Genomic DNA, 17,553 nt, shown 5'->3' on the forward strand with positions numbered 1-17,553 from the left:
CCCACACCCACAGGGAAGCAATTTGATTTTTAATGAGGGCAATTTGAACCTTGTTTAAACCAAGTTAATGGCCTTTTAGGCTTCCTCCTTGTGAGTAGAGTTCCCTTTTTGAGTAAAGTAAGAATTATATGTCACTGGGGGGAGGGCATCAGAATTTTAAAAATGCTTAGGTGGGGCATGGCCAAAAAAAGGTTGGGAACCATTGGGCTTGCCTGGACAAACACTGGCAGTCTTGAAGCACTGCCCCCCCCCCTTTACGCATCTAGCATAACACATAACTCTTCTGAGGATATTCCATTATTTTGCTTGACCTCATCCATCCATATCTACTGACTTCCATTCTTTCAATCACACAAAAATATTTTCTTCAGCCTATCCTCTTGCATGAGACCAAAGCATGTTTTTCTTCTTGATGATCACCACCTCAGTAAACCATTTAACCTTTATTTGGTCTAGAAATTGTCCTTCCGCTTAAAGTTTGCGGTACTTTTATGTCCAATGCTTAAAGTCTGAGACATCTCCTTTCACTATAATTTGTAGCTTTGGTCAAACATGACTGGTGGCTCACGTACCATACTTATAATGCGGTTTATGTTTGATATATGTGAATCTATTGGGATTATTCAACAAATGCTTATTTAAAAATGCTTACTTAGTAAAATAAAAATCACAACACAAATAAAGAACAAATGCTGTAATCTCAACTGCAAAAACCAAAATGCAAACCTTTTCCTAAATTCTATCATTTGACTTTTTAGAAGCATTTCTCCAGTAAAGAATCCTTCATTTCTATATACAACTGAAGCATGTTTTCATGCACGATTACTATAGTGAGATTATTCCATGCACAAAGATGGACAATTCACAATGAAATAATAGTTGGTGAAAATGATGGAACTTGCTGAGATGGCTAAATATTTAAGATGATCAGAGATACATCTACATTTATTGCTGATTGGAATCCTTAGACTTTATTGTGAAACTGAAAAAACCCCGCCTGCTCTGGCCTACTGATTCTTGGCTTTCTTGTGGCCTGCACAGCACATCGGGATTGCCTGCCTCCGCCTGCTGCTTGGACTGGTTAATCAATTCACCTGTACTGTGCAGGCTGCTAGAGGCCACACCCACCCCTCTGGGCTGATGATCTTTACTAGGGCTTATTTTTTGGAAGGGCGTATATTGGTGCACGCTTTAAAAATCAGGCTAGGGCTTATTTTTGAGGAAACATGGTACTTAGATGTAGTAATAAGACAAAAGGACACATTTATCAAGATTATTATTTTTATTTCTTAAGGTCTAGCCAAACAAGGTGCAGATTCAGTTCTGATCCATCCTTGAAGAATAAAAAGTCGAATGACATTCAAGATGCTGTTGACTCTAATGCCTGGTTGTAAAGTTCAGGTCTCTTCTTCTGCAACACAAAGACAGATCAGAATGGAAAATGTCTTTCTATCCCCAGCCACAGACAAAAAAGCCTCAATTTTTGCAGTTTGCATATATTCCACAATAGTAATTTCTGTATGTAAAGATAATAACTTTCTGTACAGTAGAAACCCTCATCAATTATTTGACAATCAAATGGCAGCAAAGTTTTTAGCAAAAAATTCTGAAATTTCCCCAATTGTTTATATACAGCTGAAATCAGAAAAAAAGATAGAACTGGTTTTTTTTAAAAAAAATATGATTAATATTGTCAGGTATGAAGAACCAGATCCACACATGCAGAGTTCAAGCTAACTACTTGATCACTGAAATTAGATAAGGCTCTAAGGAATTTAGGGAGGGGCCAATTCTGGTTCTGGCCCTTTTACAGTTGTGCAGTGATTCTAGACTAGTTCTGCACTTATCCCTCCTACTTGTCAGGTTGGCTGCTTCTCAACAATATTCAGTGCCACATACATTATTTTAAATTCTTGACTAAGGAAACTAGATACCATACTGAATGTTTATCTAGATTCTCTTAATTATTTATTTCCCATTACTATTTGAAAATCACAGGATGCTGTTCCATTTTGGATAATAGCTTAATTTAACCCTTTTTAACGAATGGACTAAATTCTGCAAAATATATAATTCAATATACTGATACAGCATGCTATTAATAATTTTATCATGTAAAAGAGGCTGGTGGTAGAATGATAGAAATTAGCCTCTCAAATAACTTATTTTGAAATAAGACTTTTACAAACTACAGCCTTAATTGGATGTATCTCAAACAGGCACCTCTAGCAAGGCAAGCTTCCAAAGATCATTATATGAAAACACAATATGCTTTGATAATATGAAAGTTTGCATTTTTTTTGTTTTTTTAAGAGAGATTTTCTGTTACTATTTTATTTAAAGTATTTATTTTTTGTACATAACCTAAACTTTTGCATTTAATAGTACCAAAATGCGGGCTTGCTAAATCTCCAAGAAAACTCAACTTCTATCCCTAAGATATTAAGCAACAAGGAATGGTTGAGTTTTATTCTCTGAAACATCCAAAAGCAGCAGCTAGATGTGGAAAATAAAGTGATTTAGTCCCTTCCAAACTGTGGATGAATTATTCCAGGATGGAGAAGAACCCCAATATATTGAGAATTCTGCAAGAGAACTACTACTCAGAATATATTAAGAGTTTTTATTCCAAATCTGCCCAATTTCTTTCGAAGCTATTTTTCTCTGAGATTCAATCTCCGTTTTGGATGAGCTACCCACTTTACATTCTTCACACTTAATCTTTAAAATGTAATTCTTTTTATCTAAGCATTTATCTAGTCCAACCTTTAAAAAATGGTAAAAATACTATTTTAAACAAATATTTTTGAAGGGTAGATGTGTCTATTAATGTGCTACAGAAGGCCTGGGGCTCTACAATATGGATACAATAACATGGCTTAATGTATCCTAGTATTTCCTTAGCAAAATTAGGATGCATTTTGCTTCTTTTGGCTTTGCTATTTTAATTCTGGTTGAGACAGAAGGTGAGGGTAGCAAATATCAGTTGAAAGTAGTAACTGCTACATCACTGAAATCTATTCTAGTCAGATGGGTTAAGTTTTGGTTGTGAAAGTAAGTTTAAGAGTAGTTATTTATCTAGCAGTCTTCCAAAAGAATTACCTTCTTCTTCCTCTTCCTCCTCCTCCTCATCTTCATCTTCATCAGAGCTGAAGGTGCCATCAGGCAGGCTATAAACCCGGATAACTTGCTTGTTGGGATCCTTCAAGATAAGGTACTTGCCCTCATCTAGTTTCATACAGATGTCAATGACACAGCGCAGAATGCCCCAGGCGTTCTCCATGATTAAATTAATTTGGCTTGCAAATTCATTAGGTTTGAACTGCTGTGTGCCCAGAATCACATGGCGTGAAGAATCTTTCACATGGTATCGGGAGACATATCTAAGCAAGGATGAAGAGACAAAAGTTAAAAAGTGCAATGATGTAGTCCAACCTACTAGAAAAAAGGAAGATTTCAAGGTTAATGATTATTTGACTCAGCTAATTCAGTATGGCTACTAACAGACTATTAACTGCTAGTTGCATATAAAACCCAATCAGCCCTTAATTCATCACTATAGTATCACTGTATAAGTAGCATTTCTTCTGTATATAACATTACATATTCTAAGATTATCAATAACTGAATTGATAATACAGATACAACTTTGCTATGTTCTGTTTCTAGTAAGGTTACAGCTGATACACCAGTACAAAACCTTTCTTGACTATGATCTCCACCTGCTTTTTAAGAAGGACCCATAAGGCCAGGACGACCCTAGATTATTTATTTGTACCACCTTAATAATTTTTTGCAAATAACTCAAGGCAGTGAACATATCCAACACATCTTTCTTTTCCTATTTTCCTCCCCAATAGCAACCTTGTGAGATAGATTGGACTGAGTGTGTGTGACTGGCCAAAGTCATCCAGCTGGTTTTCATGGCTAAGGCAGGACAAGCTCACAGACTCCTGCTTTCTAGCATGGTGCCTTAATTACTAGTCTGGCTGAGACTTCTCTTTCCAGAAGAGTATAAGAATCGTAGAATCAGTTTGTCTCTGAATCAAGGTGTCCAAGCCAGATTTTACCCTAACAGCCTCCAGACACTGGGTCAAGAGTTCCACATCATCTTCAATGAGCCTGAGGTAAAGATATATAATTGAATATCTACATATTGATGATACTTCACCCCAAACCAGTAGATGATCCTTCTCAGCAGTTTCAGGTCTTAACCTGGATTCCATAACCAAATGTTTGGCGGTTCAGTTTCATGTCAGAGCAGGATCACCATAATAACATTGTGCTTCCAACCCCTGATCCTGCCCCACAGTCCAAAAGGATGTTGTAGTCAAAAGCATCAGAAGTCACTGAAAGACCTAGAATTTATAAACTACTATTTCTTGGAAAACTATTGTTAAGAGAGGTTGCTGAAATTCTAAACGTCTTCCTGAAGACCTAGTTTCCCCTTTGTACACCAGACACACCCCCTTTTAAATATATATTTTTAATCTTACCCCAATTTAAGATATTCTGATCCAGCCAGCAATGCACAAGTAGTCCAACGAGCAAGTTTGTAACTATTATTTTTCAGTTCAGTGGCAATCACAGCTCCTCGCTGGGAATCCAGTTTTTGACGCCAATCTACTCCATTACAATGCTAGAAAAATACGCAAGCATATTGGATTTTCAATTATACCATGCCGTATTATGGTAATTTACAAGCAGATTATAAATGCAAACTCATGTATCGCGGCATGGTTGGCAGCAAAGAAAGAAGGGACCATCATTCTAAACTATCATTCTTTTTTTTCCATTTAGCACTCAACCTATGTTTTGCATAAAATGTGAATATACAAATTAGTGGATTCAATATTTAATCCTCAATAAACAATGCTTAATGAACCTAGTTGGCATGACAAGAGAAAGGCAATAGTATGGTAAGCCAACCAGTGGTGGTTAGATAATCAAGGTGAAGATAAAAAGGAAATGGAGAACGTTCACATTCGCAAGTAATCATAATGAAAAGATTAACCAGCACAAATACTGTCTATACAAAATAACTATGTAATGCTCTTCTCATATAATCAGTTTAATCATATAATCAGTGTATATACATTAATCTCTTTTTATTTTGATCATTACCTCAGCCAACATGCTGAGCCACTTTTATTTTTTCTTACCCTTGAATCCCATTCATTCAGTGTTTTAATGTTGATGAATGATACTTCTCCATTGGCTCCAATCATCACTCCATCGTGCTCACAACGTACTATCAGATCAATGTCATCTCCCAGCTTCCATCTTCGATACCTACAATCAAAGGGTTTTGCTATTTCAATGGCATAACAGCTGTTTATTCAAATGACAAGTTTCAATGAAAATTGTAATATGTATAGAATTAAAAAAATAAAATCCCATCAATGAGCTAGAAGCACGTACCGATATGCAACAGAAGCAACCTCATTCTTATCCATGTCATCTTCCACAAATGGGTTTGGATTGGGAAACATGTATTTTTCTTTCCCCTATTAAAAAATAACATGCAGAAATGTGATCAACAGCAATAAGTATACGATCAAGATAGTCATGGTTGCTTCATATGGAATTTCATTTTGGAATCACAAAATTTTAGTTACTGCTTCTTTATCAATCTTTCCACAAATAGCATAATAGCTTTAGGGTGTCATTGTGGATTTCATTAGATGTTGAAATCCACACCAGAAGGCAGATAGTCCCTGATTTATAACCATTTGTTTAATGACTATTTGAAATTACAACAGCATGAAAAAAGTGATGATTCTATAAAATATAGAATAGAATTTATAAGTGGCTAGAAAACAGAAATCAAAACAGGAAATAGAAGTCTTCATTTGTGGTTTCCCCGCCAAACTAGTATTGAATAGAAATTAACTAAAGTTACTAATTACTATCAAAAAGTACTGACCACAATGTAAATGTAATGGCGATATGAACAATTAATAGTATTACAAGTGTTAGTACAACTATTATTACATGATTATAGAAGTTAAAACTGATAGGAAGGCAATGTAGAATGGGGAACTACAAAGGCTAAACATGAATGTCGATACAGAAGGCTGTATAACTATTTTATATGGTTATGTTTGTCTTGTTTTTTCTTTTTCTTCTTGGTTGCATATTTTTTTGTTTTTAAAGGTAAAAATGTTTAATAAAAACTATTTAAAAAAAAGAAAAAAAGTGATGATTGATGCTCACACTTGTGACCATCACAGCATCTCTAAAGCCACGTGATCAAAATCTGGTCAGTTGCCACCCAGGTTGTATTTAGAACAATCGCAGCATCCTGGCATCACATGATCTCCAGGGGGCTTCCGAAAAGCAGTTAATGAAACCAGATTTGCTTAACGATTATATAATTCACTTAACGACCATGGAGACTCACTTAACTATGGCAAAAAGATTGTAAAATTGGTTATAACTCACTTAATGACAACATTATTTAACAATGTTAAGTTCCAGCCCTAATTGTGGTAATAAATGAAGGACTACTATTTCTCTGGTCTTGCTCAGTAAATATTAATAGCTCTAAGAAAAAAATCAGAAGAGCTTATAAAAGCAGAAATAATACTACTTAATCTATTTTTTGCATGTTTTATTGGAGTGCTACTGGATAAGCAGCGTTTTTTGGTAAGCATAGCAAAACCTTCACCTGGTTAAGTTTGAAATATAGGTAGTCTTTGACTTACAACAGTTCGTTTAGTGATTGTTTGAAGTTACAACAGCTGAAAAATGTGACTTATGACCATTGCAACATCCCCATGGTCACATGATCAAAATTCAGATGCTTGATAACTGACTCATATTTATGATGGTTGCCATCTCCTGGGGTCATGTGATCACTTTTTGCGACCTGACAAGCAAAGTCAATGGGGAAACCAGATTCACTTAACAACTACATTACTAATTTAACAACTGCAGTGATTCACTTAACAAATGAGGCAAGAAAAGTTGTAAAATGAGGCAAAAATTCACTTAATAAATTTCTCTCTTAGCAACATGAATTTTGGGCTCAATTGTGGTCCTACGTTAAAGGCTACCTGAATAGTCATTATAGCCAATATCTTTTAGAGCAGTGTTTCTCAACCGTGGCAACTTGAAGATGTCTGGACTTCAACTCCCAGAATTCTCTGGCTGGGGAATTCTGGGAGTTGAAGTCCGGACATCTTCAAGTTCCCAAGGTTGAGAAACATTGCTTTAGAGCAATAAGCTGGGAACTGGGGGTGCTGGTAGGATCAATCCTGCCAATAAGGTCGAAAGGAAAGTGGGAATTATAAAGGTGAGATGATTCCACATGCATCAAGAAAATCAATCCAATTAGAGCAACTTCCAAAATAAAATCCAGAAGAAGAAATCATTTTTGCATTATTATCAGGAAAACTGTTATGGACACTGCTGGAACATTTAGATTAATCTGAGTATCTCTGATGAGATCTCAAATAAAAAAATATTTATATATTTGATTACAGCAACATATTGGACAGCGTAGTTCATACCATACAGCAGAACATATTAAGGTTACAAAACACACAATTATTTTTCTCAGAAACAATTATAATAAATAGGAGTTACTAGAAAAATGGTATTTTGAGAAACAGAATAGAGAAGAAAGTAAATAAGGGTGCATATTATCCCTGCATTTAACATATTCAGCAGATATACTACAAAAGTTGCAAGACTACAAAAAATATATCTGGAATTAAAAGATAAGACTGAAAGACAAACACAATGAGATACCCAGACAATATTAATTTATTAGCTAAAGTAGACATTGAACAGCTTGTTAGGAAAATGGATGGTGAAAGTTCCAGGTTAATGCTAAATATTAATAAGACAAAGGAATATTTATTTTAGGCAGGAAAGTAATAAAGACCTTTGATGAGATCATGGAATCTATAAATGCAACTATATTTCTAGGACACTAGTCAGAATAGTTAAAGCAATGGTGTATCCAGGCATAATGCATACCTATGAAAACTAGATACTCAAAAAGTATGAGATAAATTATCTTCAAATTATGGCTCAGGAAAACTAACAGCGTACTCTGGATTAGAAGAACTAGTTCTTTATGTTGCCTTAAAAGGACTTGCTGTCCTTTTGTGATTATGATCAGCAAGCAGAAATTCTGCTGTATTTTACACTTGTGATGCAAGCAGATCATGGATCAAACCCCAACCCAATTATACTAAGTTTGAAGGAAATTGAAGAATAGGAAGACAATAGATTTGGTGGATATACAAGATCAATGAAATTATTAGAATGTCCTTAAGAGTTATAAGTCCAAGGAATGTCAGAATGGTGGGTATTTGTTCACTAAGTCATTGGGATTCAAACTGAATCCAGTGACATCTAATTAAAATTTAAAAAAATCTATGGCAAATTAAATATTCTATTCTTACCATTCTTAAGCATTGCTGAGAGAAGTTATGGTTGATGTAGGTGGCTTCCATAGCAAGGTTGCGAGGTGAATTGAAAGAATTGCCTTCATCTTGTGGTGGCTCATTAGCAGTTTCACTCACTGTAAGAAGATCTGAGAATACAGACAAACACAACTATCATCAGAAAGTTTAATATCTCAATCCTAAACAACAATATTACTCCACACTAAGATAGCAAGTCATAAAAACTAGAAAATCTTGATTCCCCCACCCCTGCAACAGTGTTTACCCCTTTGATATAAAAGAACTAGCTGGATACCCATGCTTCGCGATGAAACTATGTGATCGGGCTATGCAGGAGAAACTTGGTTCACAATCGGTTAGCTCAGTGGTGGTTGGTGATTGAAACACATAAGGGAATATTATTCCCACCGCCTTGAGTCTAGAAGCAGTTCCATAGGTGGAAGGTATAGACATTTTGGTGAGGTACCGACAATTTAGTACTGTAAGGAACCCCAGACACTCCTGAATGAAGGAGTGGAATGTCTGCCAATTTGAATTACGGTGACGGAATATGAAGCAATTGAGAGATAGAACAGAGTTCTTTTCAGGTGGGGAGGGGGAGTAGAACTCCTTAGCATCGGAGCGTGTTAATTACTGTATAAGAAATACTAATGATCTGATGGTCATTTCTTAGAGAGCACCTAGAAACCAAGAGGAACATATGTGCCAAATTTCAAGTTTGTAGGCTTTACGGTTCTGGAGATTTCATGATGAGTGAGTGGTACATTTTACATATGTAGATTACAGGGCCATCACTATTATCTTGTTTTTCTGCAAAACATACACGAAAAGACTCACCAAAATCAGAGTTGTCCCTTTTGTCAAAGAACAGCTTGGATCCAACTCTTTGGACTATGATATCCCAGGAATATACTGAACGAGTGCAAGACATGAGGGTAGCTAAGATAGCATCTGTAGCAAATACGTTCCCTTGAGTTTTGGCCAGCTATATACAGAGAAAAGACACAATGGGCAAGAGTACCCAGATTAAGAAAATGATCTGAAATCCCATCTACTTCTAATGGTCTACACCTCCATTTCCAGAAATTCAAATTTAGGGAATAAAAAAAACAGGTTTTAGAACATATTTTTTCTAAAATAAAAGAAAAAAAAACTGTGCCATTTGATTTCCTTCAATTCACCCATATGACATTCAATATTACTCTAATATTTATAACCTTCACATTTAAGAATTTTGGCCAGAAAGGACAAAAATGAGAAAGTAAACTAGTCAGCTGTCAAATCAGCTTTTTAGTTTGTTATTTATCCCACTATCTTTGACATTCACAGAAATTATACATTCTTCCATCTATTATCAGTATAATGACTACAAGTCATTATCCCCAAATCCAGTAAAGATAAAAAATCTGCAACACTAATAATTAGGTCAAATACTGTAAATATTTTACCAGTTTTTGAAAATGGGCTTTATGGAATTTCTGACGGGATTATACTATATTCAGATACATAATTACTCTATGTCTTTTGCCTAAAAACATGATATCTTCTTTATATTTTATTTAGCCTTGCCCAGCATAACGTAAGTTTCTTGTCTTATCAAAGGTAAAAAAATTCTATTTTTCTTTCCAAACAAAGTACCATTAAAAGGTCTTCTATTCAATAATATAAACTAAACAAATAGATACTATACCTTGCGTATGACTGGATCATCAGTGGTAGTCACAGTATGGAATATGCGCTTAATGCTACGAAGATTTCTTTCATTTCTTGTGGTGATGCGGTCAAAACCTTTGTCATAATGTTCTAAACCCCCACAGCATTCTCTGCAAATTAAAAAAAATGAAAGTCTCTCCAAAATATCACAGAATAGTAAGTACTGTATAACTGTAGTGCAACCAATCCAAGGAATAAACACAAATTATCATCCCACTTCTATAATAACCTTCTCTAACCCATAGTGTTACAGAACATAATTCTCACTTCCAACATGATCATAGGAACTGTGGCCAACAAATCTGGAAAGAATTAGCCTCTGGCACCATCTTTGCCAAATCAGTTTAGTTTCAATCTTCATACAGCAAAACCCCATTTTAGAGATGTGAAGATGATAGGAATTCTTATAATGGAATTGGGCCTTTGGGCCAGTCTAAATAACTAGTGTTGTCCTCAGATAATTTTATACCTTGGATAATATTCTGTTTTGTTGATTTTGATTAATGGTATGCATTAAATCTTGATTTGTTGCTTATTCAGGAACCAAGTACATTAGCAAAGAGGACAGCAATACAGAGGAGCAAGTGAGAGAAGGGGGGAGGAAGGAAGAAAGAAAGGGGGAGGGAGAGAGGGAGGGAAAAGAGAGAGAGAGAGAGAGAGAGAGAGAGAGAGGGAGGGAGAGAGAGAGAGAGAAAGAGAGAGAGAGAGAGAGAGAGAGAGAGAGAGAGAGAAAGAAAATATGTCACCCTTTCCTAACAAATGTACTTTAAGTGTCTGGGTTTCTTAACTCTTAAGAATTTGAGAAATTATAGTCTGGGAAATATGATCAGCTCAGTTGGTGTTGCTAATTCCAAGTCTTACATGTCCTGAGGCTCTGACACCTCCAAATATCTCATTTTCATTAATCTAGGGAAATCCATCTCCTCCTTCACTTCCCAGTCACTGCGAACCTCCACTGAGGAATCACGTGGTTTCTGCAGATTAAACATAGGAAAGAGAAAACTCATCAGTGTTTAATGCAACCTCCCAAAAAATCCCAATTCATTATGAAAGAGAATATCATACCTGAGATTTTTGGTCCCATTTCTGTCTCACTCCAAACTGCTTCTGAAATTTCTTTTGCAGACGCAGTCTATCTCTGAAGTAACAGAAAACCAATAATATTTTTTGTTAAATAAGAAGACTTTGACAAAGGGGTTGCTTATTCCAAATCCTTCATTCACAATAAAAAAGTTAGGCTGCTAAATTAAAGAGTATGGTTGATCCCAGATATAGTTGGTGAAAAACAGGTATTTCACTCCATGATTGCAAACATTAATATAATTACTTGAAAAGTACATTGGTCAAGGGTGGATATAAGAAAGTATAAATGCAAGTTTAATAAACACAACAAAGCAAATGGTATTTTTGATTCATAGTCAAATACAAAAACAATTCAGCAACTGGATGAATTCAGAATTCAGCATTATGGAACCCAACAACTCATTTACTGAATTATTTGCTTCACAGAAAAACTGACTTGTTACTGTTACAAACAGAAACAAAACTGTTCTGCCACAAAGGAAGATTACCTCTCTTTCTGCTTGGCACTTTTAGGCAAAGTCTGTAGGTTGAATTGTAGTACGTTCCGTCGGTCCTTGTCTCTTCGAAGGTTTCTCTGAAAGGAGATATTTGTGTCAATAGGAAAAACAAGCAATTCATTTTAGAGTATCTTGGAAACCAGGGGAAAGGACAACAAACTTGCATGATACCTGCACTGCATTAGATATAGTCAGAAATGTCACTGAGCTTTAGGAGGTATAATGGATGTGTATTTTAAACATTAGAGACTGCAGGCTGCCCATTCCTCGCTTAGGGAGTTTCAAACTTGTTTCAAAAGATAATTCTATGTTAGAGAAAAGGAAACATTTCCCAAAAGTTGCAGCAAGAAATTATTTAGTAAGCTGGAAGACAGAGATAACATTTTCTGCGTATATCTTGAAAAGTGTGTGTGTGAGGGGGGAGGGGAAAAAACCACTAAGCAGTCATTCAAGTGTAAAACCTTTAATGAGAATATCATACCTGTGCAAATCTCATACGATTCCTCTGGTATGCAGTTTTCTGGGTTCGTGTTGTGTCAACCAACTGGAAACTGGCTTCATCTTCCTCATGGAAGTAAGCATATTGACTTCCTCCTCCAAACTGGGATGAATATTTATCTAGAAATATAATTATATTTAATATAATTAATATATAATATAATATATATATAATTAACAATAGAAACACAAAGGGATGCGGTGGCTCAGTGGCTAAGATGGTGAGCATGTCGATCAGAAAGACTGGCAGTTTGGGGGTGCTGCGTAATTGAGTGAGCTCCCATTAGTTGTCCCAGTTTCTGCCAACCTAGCAGTTTGAAGACACGTTAAAATGCAAGTCGAAACATAGGGACCACTTTGGTGGGAAGGTAACAGTGTTCTGTGTGCCTTTGGCATTTGATCATGCCGGCCATATGACCACAGAGATGTCTTCGGACAGCGCTAGCTCTTCAGCTTTGAAATGGAGCACTGCCTTCTAGAGTTGGGAACTAGCACATATGTGCAAGGGGAATCTTTACTTTTTTATAATTACCACTATCAGCTTTATGCTTAGGTTTTGGATTGTTTAAAAGCCCTAGGATTGGAATTATCCTAGGAATAAGAACCATGTGAGAAAAATCATAAGGGAAACTGTACTAAGAACAAAAGCACAAGTGGAAGAAATTTACTGGCTGATTATGAATTGAAGCTGGTCTGTTTTAAAGCCTACAAGTACAAAATAAATTATATTTTTATTGTGATTAATACAGAGATACCGTCCAATAATAGCTTCTATCGATGTTTGTATAACCCAATGCCATGATTCAGTAGAAATCTATTCATTAGATGAGGTACTAGTGTCATACACATTTGAGGGGAAATGTAGGCTTGCAGAAATGCTTAGCTGTTCTGGAATGATAGAACAATGATGTCCATGTCCTGGAAGCCTTAGCAGAGGAAAAGTAATACTTAAAAAGATAATGCTGCTCTAAATCAATCAGAGAGGTCTTTTAGCAAATATAAGCTCAACACCAACTCTATATTACTTAATTAGCACCAGACTGGGTTTGATTCTTGGGGACAAACATTTACTATCCTAACTGTATACCTTTTCTTGCTCAACCCTGCCAAGCATAGCTTTTTTTTTCTTCCTATGATATCCACGCATATGACATTCAACCCCCATACGTGGGTTCTTGCTTTTTGATTACAGACTCAGGACGGATTGATTGGCTCTTCCTAAAACTCATTCTTAGTAATTTATTAAAAATCCTTAATTTGAAGATTATCCTTTCTTTTAATTTTTTTCAATGTCTTTTATAGGTGTGCATTATTTCTTAATTCCACTGCTTTGTTATCATAGGAATACTTATTCTGCATAATCCTATGTTGCTCATTGTCTTCCTTCCTAGCAGTTACCTTATTTTTCTAGAACAATGCCCAGCTTAGTTGACTCTTGAACCAAGAAAACAAAATTATCTACTACCTTCTCATCTTATTCTCAACTGTTAGTTAGCATACAGACTGCAATTTTTAAATATTTAATATTAGTCTGGGTACGTCATTTCCATATTTTATTTTTCAAGTTAGGCTATGTTTTATTTACTTTAGGTAAATAAAGTGAAATCATCGGCCTATACCACTAATTAATATTTGACTTCAAACTGTTGACTCTACCTGTCATTTCTTCAAATTCTGAACCGTAATATATTATGAACATTTCTCAGAAGAGAAATTATGTGTTCTAGCCCTCCCAATAGCCCTTTTATGTTCTACATAATGACCTTTTTGGAGTCAATGGGATATCTATTATCCTTCTTAAATTAATTATTTTTTCATCAATCCTTTTGTTCTTTCTGAAAACTTGCCTATTCATTTGGTATTTCTCTTCCCATGTATAGTTTTATTTACAGATACCCTAAAACAATGTTTTTTAAAATCTTAGACAAGTGTGCTATCTCACTCACTTGTGTATCGCTTATCTTGATAAGTAGCTCCAGTCCAGTCTGCAACCTAGGCAAAATAAAAATAAGTATCTTTGTATGAAACAATCATTGAAAAAAAATCAACATTCTCTGAAATTATCCGCCAATGCAATTAATTTTCTGAGTTCTAGATCGCTTTCTCTAGAGACAGCACAAAGACTAATGTATGTACTAGGGAAATGCAGCCAAAATAGTATTCCCATATTATTATGGCTGCATCCTTTGTCAGTATACTTTTATTTTTTCACCTTTAATTGTTGTAGTATAAGTATACTAAACAAAAGAGCTTATTCCTTTATTTAGTTTATTGCAACAAAAGCGCTTATTGTGATTCATCACCTTGCACTTAAACTACCCCATGCTTTGTTTCAACATACTAGGAATGGGTGCTGTAACAGGTTATCAATGAATCAATACCCTCCAACGTATTTCCCTTTTAAGCAACATATGCGCCACCAATGACATTGCCAAAGTTCCCTAAATAATTAAGAAGCAAATGTTTTAAGCCAAGTTTTACCTAGATTCTATCATCTTGTATACAGATGAGGATTCTGTATTTTTCATAATGTTACTGGACTGTATGTCCAAGTATATTTCACCTTTGGTGATATTAACAATATTAGGAGAAAGTCTATCATTGATTCTAACATTGAGATTTCCCGTAACGGGATGCAACCCTAAGGTTGTAAGGTTGAGCTATACTGAAAAACCAGAGTGAAAGAAAAGCTAACTTTAAAAAAAATGTAATATTTTGCAATTTATTTCCTATGTAGCTTGATTCCAATTCAGATGTTGCTCTGGGAATTAAGGGAATTAAGATACAGATTCCTGAATAATAAACAAACTGCCCGAAGCAGCATTTGTATTTAAAGAAAAAAACCACTAACAGAGGGTCTCAAACTGACAATGAGTTAAAATCACTTAAGAACTTCTGTGCAAGGATTCAGATAAAAGTACCTTTCCAAGGCGATCTCCTTTGCTGAAGGGCTGATAAGGCATATCTTTGAATTGCTCTGGTACAGCACATGGACCCCAACCAGATGGGTTGTCCTGGACAACAGGTGTAACGAATTTTGCCATCTTCTATAACTATCAAGAAAGATGATGGGAGGAGTTAAAATACAACAATAGACCGTATAGAGCATGCGCCTTGTGATGCATTGTGACATTTTTTGCCTCTGAAGAGCAGCGGTGGGTGTGGCCTGCACTGACACATCTGATCAGTGGGCCACCAGTTTGACACCCCTGGTATAGAGCAATAATCAGTTGATGGTTTAATATAATGAGACTCAAAATGAATATACAAAAGCTGCTAAATCCCAGCAGAAGATAAAATTTATTCAAAATCCAAATGGAAAACATGTCCATCATTATGATGAAATAATTTGGAATTTTTTTTATTCTGATATATATTAAAATCCATAAGGCAAGATATTTTAACTTCATGTTCAACCTTTGAAAATGATATGCTATGCCTCCTACTCAGGGGTGAAATTCAGCAGGTTCTGACAGGTTCTAGAGAAGCGGTAGTGGAAATTTTGAGTAGTTCAGAGAACCGGCAAATACCACCTCCGTCTAGCCCCAGGGTGGGGTGGGAATAGAGATTTTGCAGTATCCTTCCCCTGATACTCCCATGAAACCACGCCCACAGAACCGGTAGTAAAAAAAAATGATTTCACTACTGCTCCTACTCCTAGTAAACCACTGCAACATATAAAACACAATGTAGTATCATCATGTAACAAAAGGCATAGTGCATACCCAAATCAAGATGTATTCATCAATCTAGATGTTAATATATTTTACAGAATCTGGGATCAGATTGTATTCTCTGGACTCTTAAACCTATTTCCAGTATTTTTAATTTGTTATGTTGTTATGCAGTTTATATAAAACACCCTATCTTCACATAAACTGATTTGATATCTCCTTTTTTAAGTGACAATGTAATTTCCAGGTCATTTTTTTCTTAATACACCAGTTTCTCACACCTCATTTTGATAAATTTCTACTGAAATACTATCTTATGATTCCCAAAATTTAACAAAAGTCACTGTAGCAGCTGATAATAAACACATTATTGAAATATATGGCAGCAACTGTTCAGATTTTTTGGAATTGTAAAGTAACATAGAGGCAGTTGAGAGGGAATAAGGGATACTACTGTATGAGAGGAAAATTATTGGTGTCAAACTTTTCCTCTTTTCTCTGAGAGGAACCAATGGCAAGTTTAGTGTTTTATGTATTTTTAGGGGGTTTACATTATTTTTTGCCCCAACATGGGAGTAAATTATGCTACTAATGTCAACTACGCTAGGTCTTTAAAAAGTAACATACATATCTACACGCTGCATTGTCTCTCTATAAATTGAATGACAAATTTAAAGAAAAAATAGTCTTGAAATTAAAGAGTTTAGACAACTTCAGTCTAGCAGCTGTTTGCAATGACAATTTCTAAAGATCCGCTTTCCATTCACTTGGGAAATTCAGAGTATGAACTCAAATGAACATGGAAGAGATCGTCATAATCTAGACGTCTCAGCAAATACGACCAGACCAGGTTGCTGTTCTTAACCGACGTGGGGAAACAAAGAGGTAAATGTCACATTAGGGTCTTTCTCAGTATTATCATCAGTAGTTATATCCTGAGTTGAGTTACTGCTTTGGAGCAGTATGGGTCTTCATCATGGATGCGTCTTCATCATGACGTTGGCAAAAACGGGGAACAGGAAACGAGGCACCAACTTTTACTATGGAGGCCTATTAACGGGGCAGGGGAATGCGTGAATATCTAAAGATCTAGAAAGGCCTGAATGGGGCCTATTCTGAAGGTTCATGGGGCCTCACCACAGGAAAGGCAGGAGGGGTCCTTAACCACACCCTGCATCCTAGTTAAACCTGCCGGGGAAAAAAAGACGCCGGCGTTCCGCAGCGCGAAGGGTCGTGGCCTCAGCTCCAGGATTCGCCTCTCACCTGTACGACCCAAATGGGCCCAGATGGCGCCGGATTCAGCCCAGCAGCTGGAAGCGAAAAAGGCTCGACCGGTAGTGGCAGCCTGCTTAGTCGCTCGTTTCAACTTCCGGCGCTTTTTTTTTTTTGCGCTGTGTCATTATACCGCGACGACGCTAGCAAAAGGTGATAGAGTACTGTTTAAAAACTAAGACAGAACGTCGCAGTCGGTGTTGTTAGACAGCGCCTCATTTTGGTTACATTTGATGGGAAATAATGTGGAAGATGACATGGAAGAAAGGAAGGGTGGGGGGAACTTAAAAGAAAACCTTTAACAGTCTGGGGATGAAATGCTTCAAATATCTTGGGATGCAGTAAAAAATAAATCATCTGGCTAAAACTGTCATGAATAGCCAAACTTTCACAGAA

The 17,553-nt window shown here is 36.0% G+C and overlaps 1 protein-coding gene across 2 annotated transcripts; it reads right to left on the bottom strand.

Moving 5' to 3' along the window:
- Positions 1-1,263: 1,263 nt before the first annotated feature.
- EIF3D (eukaryotic translation initiation factor 3 subunit D) lies at positions 1,264-17,289 on the bottom strand. 2 transcript variants are annotated; one of them, XM_087723144.1, is made up of 15 exons: positions 17,149-17,289; positions 15,133-15,264; positions 14,158-14,203; positions 12,195-12,331; positions 11,705-11,790; positions 11,199-11,271; positions 10,995-11,107; positions 10,111-10,243; positions 9,258-9,405; positions 8,418-8,548; positions 5,422-5,507; positions 5,163-5,292; positions 4,497-4,639; positions 3,103-3,383; positions 1,264-1,408 (listed from the first exon to the last, which is right to left on the bottom strand). In XM_087723144.1, the coding sequence occupies exons 2-15, from the start codon at positions 15,253-15,255 to the stop codon at positions 1,398-1,400; spliced, it is 1,641 nt and encodes a 546-aa protein (XP_087579270.1). In that variant the 5' UTR covers positions 15,256-15,264; positions 17,149-17,289; the 3' UTR covers positions 1,264-1,397. The 2 variants fall into 2 exon arrangements, with proteins under 2 accessions (XP_087579270.1, XP_013927239.1); XM_014071764.2 differs by having other exon boundaries at positions 1,264-1,411.
- Between the last annotated feature and the right edge of the window lie 264 nt (positions 17,290-17,553).

The sequence above is a fragment of the Thamnophis sirtalis genome, unplaced genomic scaffold, assembly GCF_051295495.1.
Source record: "Thamnophis sirtalis isolate CommonGarterSnake01/CBP01778 unplaced genomic scaffold, rThaSir2_p1.2 scaffold_9, whole genome shotgun sequence".
NCBI classification, from domain to species: Eukaryota; Metazoa; Chordata; class Lepidosauria; order Squamata; family Natricidae; genus Thamnophis; species Thamnophis sirtalis.